At 44.8% G+C, this 4,576-nt stretch overlaps 1 protein-coding gene across 1 annotated transcript in view; it reads right to left on the bottom strand.

Moving 5' to 3' along the window:
* Nucleotides 1-1,128: 1,128 nt before the first annotated feature.
* Nucleotides 1,129-4,576, bottom strand: part of LOC119285383 (transmembrane protein 209-like) — a 4,127-nt gene continuing 679 nt past the window's right edge. The window contains exons 2-7 of the mRNA XM_037564648.1: nucleotides 4,433-4,489; nucleotides 3,325-4,166; nucleotides 3,034-3,232; nucleotides 2,695-2,874; nucleotides 2,179-2,555; nucleotides 1,129-1,523 (exon numbers count right to left, since the gene is read on the bottom strand). Of these exons, the coding sequence (XP_037420545.1) occupies nucleotides 1,383-1,523; nucleotides 2,179-2,555; nucleotides 2,695-2,874; nucleotides 3,034-3,232; nucleotides 3,325-4,166; nucleotides 4,433-4,489 (1,796 nt within the window). The 3' untranslated portion in view covers nucleotides 1,129-1,382. The remainder of the gene's footprint in view (nucleotides 1,524-2,178; nucleotides 2,556-2,694; nucleotides 2,875-3,033; nucleotides 3,233-3,324; nucleotides 4,167-4,432; nucleotides 4,490-4,576) is intronic.

Raw genomic sequence — 4,576 nt, 5'->3', positions numbered from 1 at the left:
GGAGCAGCGGACGGTGTTTGGATGAAGGAAATGGCGGAAGATGCGGAGGAGCGGGGGTGTTGGGTTCAAGGAAACTGCTGATATGAGATGGTAAGTGTGGAGAGAGTGGGGGAGGTGGTGGGGAATGGGGGAATCGCCCGTTGGCCGGTGGGGGGGCGTTGAGTTTGAAATATTTTGAACTGGACGGCGCTCCGACGAGCGAGAGGAGCGGGCGTTTCGCTGGGCCCCATATTTACCTTTTGGGTCAGGCCGTTGATTACATGGCCTTTTAGTAGGCTGGCAGGCCCGGTTTGGCTGCGTAAAGGCATTCAGGCCCCACATGAAAAAAAAAAGGTGGTTTCAAAAAAATTGAAAAAATGTGATGAATGATCACTGATGATGATAAAAAATAATACTAGAAAAAACTCCGATATATTCACCAAATATCATGGTAGTACAAAAAACATTAAAAGTAACAAAAAATGCATCCGCATTCGTAGATCAATAAGCGACGACTATAAACACTGGAGCGAGCCGAAAACGCGTCCCTGTCATTGCCCCTCCCTCACCGGAACGGGGCGCACCTTGTTGTAGTAGACAGTAGGAAATTTGTCATGTTAAGGCCCCAAAAGACCAGCGCACCAAAACAACAACCGTCGTTGACGAAGAAAAACATTGATCGGTAGGATCTAACCTATAGACACACAAACGCAGAAGAACAAAGGCTAGATCCACGCAGGCCCAACAAAGACAAGCGCCGACCAAATCCCGCAAGATCCACCGGCACCTCCACACGCCCTCCGACAAATGTGAGACACACCGCTGGGACGAGGGCTAAGTAGGAAGAACCTTATTCTATCTTCAAGAAGCCGCTATCGCCTCACCTTCCTGAGCGGGACGCAAACCCTAAAAAACACTAAAAAAAACACCTAAGAACGACTCCATGGCTCTGAGGCCCAGAAGACGAGGCAATTCAGTGGCAGCGACGACAGGAGGTGGAGAAATCCTAGACTGTTGGGAGCTTTTCTTTCTTTCTAGGGAAGAAACAAAAAGAGAGGGCGTGTGTTCACTGATGATGATAATTGATTTAGTAAATAAAATTGATAAAGGATAAATGGCATTTTTTTCCCTCTCGATAGGAAGATGATGTAGTAGGAAATTCAAGCACATAAGCATTACATTAAGGAGTTTGAACAGTCAGCGATTTAAGATACAACTTAGAAATAAATATCAGGTGTCCGCTCGACTAGGCCATACCGCATTCTAACACTAAGTTAGTTCGAGACATTGCTGGTGTTGATAACAAGGTCGCACCAGTAACTGGGATATTCATAATTTATCTCCTTCAGTTCAGAGTACTACAAGCTACAACAGTTTCCTCCCGACGAGCAGGCAGCCCTTCTTCAGCTCTCCATGTCTGAATCAAGAACGGAAAGGATGTTCAAGGCAGAAGACCCGATGTGGGTGCCCCTGACAATACCGCCGTAACCAACTTTGATTTGGTGGCATAGAAGCAAAATGGCGTCCCACAGTGCTGTTCTTCCCTGAAAAGTCAAAACACGTGTGTACAACATTAATACACTACATAATCAAATTTCTTTGAGTTCAGTAACAACATTTTGCAAGCAACTTTATGACGCCAAGTTGCTCACTAAGGTATGAAACAATTCATAAATGGTGAACATGTTTGTCAGCAACAATAAAAAGCCTTACCATGCATACAAACACAAAACAAGAAGAGTGCATCTGCTTGATGTATACCTCTATGCCACTATTGTCATGCTAAGCTAGAACAAAAGGATAATATTTTGGCAGATATGAAGCTCAACTTAAATTAAATGTGTGTCACACCAAACCACTCCATGCCAAAATCATGGTATATACCATTAATTTGTTATCATAATTCACCATTTCCGCACCAACATAAAGCAAGACAAGGGGTAAAAAAATGTATAATTGCTGCATCAAAACATCTACTTTCAGCCACTTGTTATAACACGAAACATATCTCAGCTCTTTCCCACTCACAACCTTTTGGGTTTGTTTCTTGTCAATCCTTTAACTTTCAATGTTGCGTGTTTTATTAAACTCTCAATTTCAGCAATTTCACAATTCATGTTCAATGATTATATTTGGCAGTTAAGGCAAAAGAATAATGATTATGTATGATTAATTAATCAACAGAAATGCTTGAATCACCTGAAGAGAAAATTGCAGCTTCTTGTCCCAGTATAGGGCAAAAACTGGAGGACTCTGCTTGCCCACAGCCAATACAAGAGCTCCTGGGTGAATAATTGCAGGAACACCAGATATCAAAGCAACATACTTCTCCGGAAACCTCTCTTTCGGTGGAAGGATTCCTAGAAATAAAGGATTTTTGCTAGACTGGGCACCAGAGTAGGAGGTTGGATCAACATGAAGCATCCACTTTGGATGTTCAAGGAAAGCAGCAAACAAGTAGAGAAGAAGATGTGAGTCAGTTGGCAGCTCGCTGGTCCATTTTTTCTCTGATTTACCATAGCCATCTCTGTAGCCCATGTAATCATAATTCTTCAAGCACGTTCCTTCAGCAAGTTCTGGGTCAAGATATAAGTAAACAAGTTGCACCTATATCAATATTCATAATCACTCTATTTTATGACTGCACGTCTAAATAGCATCAAGAGACTGAAGTCTGTATAGTTTGTTTCTCAGATAAAATAATGAATGACTCACCTTGAACTCTGTGAACAGTATAATCAGCACGGACGCTACTCTGTGGCAGCAAGCCTTTTATAAGCTCTCCCTTCATCAGAGCATTAAGCCTCTGGTGCTCTGTAATTGCATCGATACATGCTTGAATAGCTGGAAGGAGGGGGTTTGATTGTGGCTGTTGTGGGCTACCAAAGGTTTGGGCTGTATAGAGAAAAGAATTACTAGTAAGTCAGGAAGTTCATGCCAAACTTAATGAGGAAACTAACTTTAACCACATCAAAAGCCTGTGCTGCGCAAGTTGATGGAAACGTATGAACAAACAAGACTAAGCAGGAAAGTTCAACTACACCAGCAACTCACCAACAGGAGCATTACGAGATTGCAGAAATGCAGCCCGCATTTGATTAAGAATACCATCCTCATCAACAGTGACAGTTGGCTGCCAATCTTTAGTCCCACCAAGTGGAGATAAGCTAACTGGTGGTGTCGTGCTTGGCAGATCGCTTCCAACTTGGCTAACATTAACTGAAGCTCCAATACTAGTTGTTGTTTGCTTAACCTGAAACGGAGCATAATAACAATATAAAATGGTGACTACTGAACTCTACTAGAAATATAGGTTCCAGCAAAACAATGCCAATTAATTAGCACCTGAATATGGCTTGATTTAATCTTTTCAACAAGCGGGCTCATCAGGACTGAAGAGAACCACTGCCTGAGATTGTTTCGCCACTGCTCGATCTCAGGATAAACACCCAGATTTTCAAAGGCATCCACTGCCTGCTCCAGGGACATTGGCGGTGGAAGCTCACCCTCGCCCTTTTTCGGAGGCGTGCTGTACTTCTGATGGGAGCCAGGAGACATCCTCACAGGCCTCAAAGGTGTGCTCCGTGTAGCACCAGAAGGTGTGGTTGATGTGGTGACTGAGACAGGGCTGGCAATGCCAAAGCTCGTGATGGTTGCTGGAGGTGTTGCAGTTTTATTGGCTGAATCCATGACATTATCAATATTTTCATCCAAGGTAGCCAAGAACTGGTCCAACATCGCCTCAGTTTGTATGCCCTTGGCACTGCCTGAGCTTTTCCTCGACCATGGAGTTGAAGGGGAAGAAACAGGCTTCTGTAGTGGAGTGGAAGGTGACATTTGTAATGTGGTCAATCTCTCACTACCAGGGCTCAAATGGCTGGAGCCAATCCTTGGTTGCACCCGTGACGGTGTGTAGCTGAACGAAGATCTCCTGATAGGAACAATTGGCTCTGAGGGTGTTGATGGCTTTGCCTTGGGAGGCTTCTTGGTTTGCTCACCCATAGGAGATCCTTCTGAGCCTGTGGTCTTTAACCCAAGAAGCCCCAGCTGGCGTTCGGACAACACAACCTTGTCCTCCTTGGCCAATGCCTTCCCCCCATTGTACAGCACCAGTGCCCTGAAGAACGCTGGCAGTGTCAAAAGTGCGACGAGACCCAGGGCTGCCTCCACCAACCTGACGGCAAAGACTGAAAGAGCATGACGAGTTAAATTTTGCAGGCATATCTGGCACAACAAAGCATCTTTATAAGACCTAAGAGTGTCGAGTTTTACTATCATTATTAGATGTGCATGAAAGTGTGGTATCTCTGCCAGCAACTTCTGTGCCAAGCAACCAGACTAGCCAAGCTTGGCATTTCTACAAACACCTCATGAGCAACCAAGCACAGTGCTGCTCCACCCATGCGTTCAAAACGCCCAATGCTCGATCTAGCATAGAGACAAGCGAACTTACCGACAGCAGTCATGGATAGACCCGCGGCACCAGCGACCTTGAAGAGCTGCCCCTCCCTGTGATAACAGCGACACGTGAGAACCCACGCTTTGTCATGAACTAATGATCTGGGGTTCAGGGTTTAGATGGAGATGGGAGGGAGGG

Source organism: Triticum dicoccoides, chromosome 4A (genome assembly GCF_002162155.2).
Source record: "Triticum dicoccoides isolate Atlit2015 ecotype Zavitan chromosome 4A, WEW_v2.0, whole genome shotgun sequence".
Taxonomy (NCBI): Eukaryota; Viridiplantae; Streptophyta; class Magnoliopsida; order Poales; family Poaceae; genus Triticum; species Triticum dicoccoides.
This window is presented reverse-complemented; position numbering and strand designations above follow the sequence as displayed.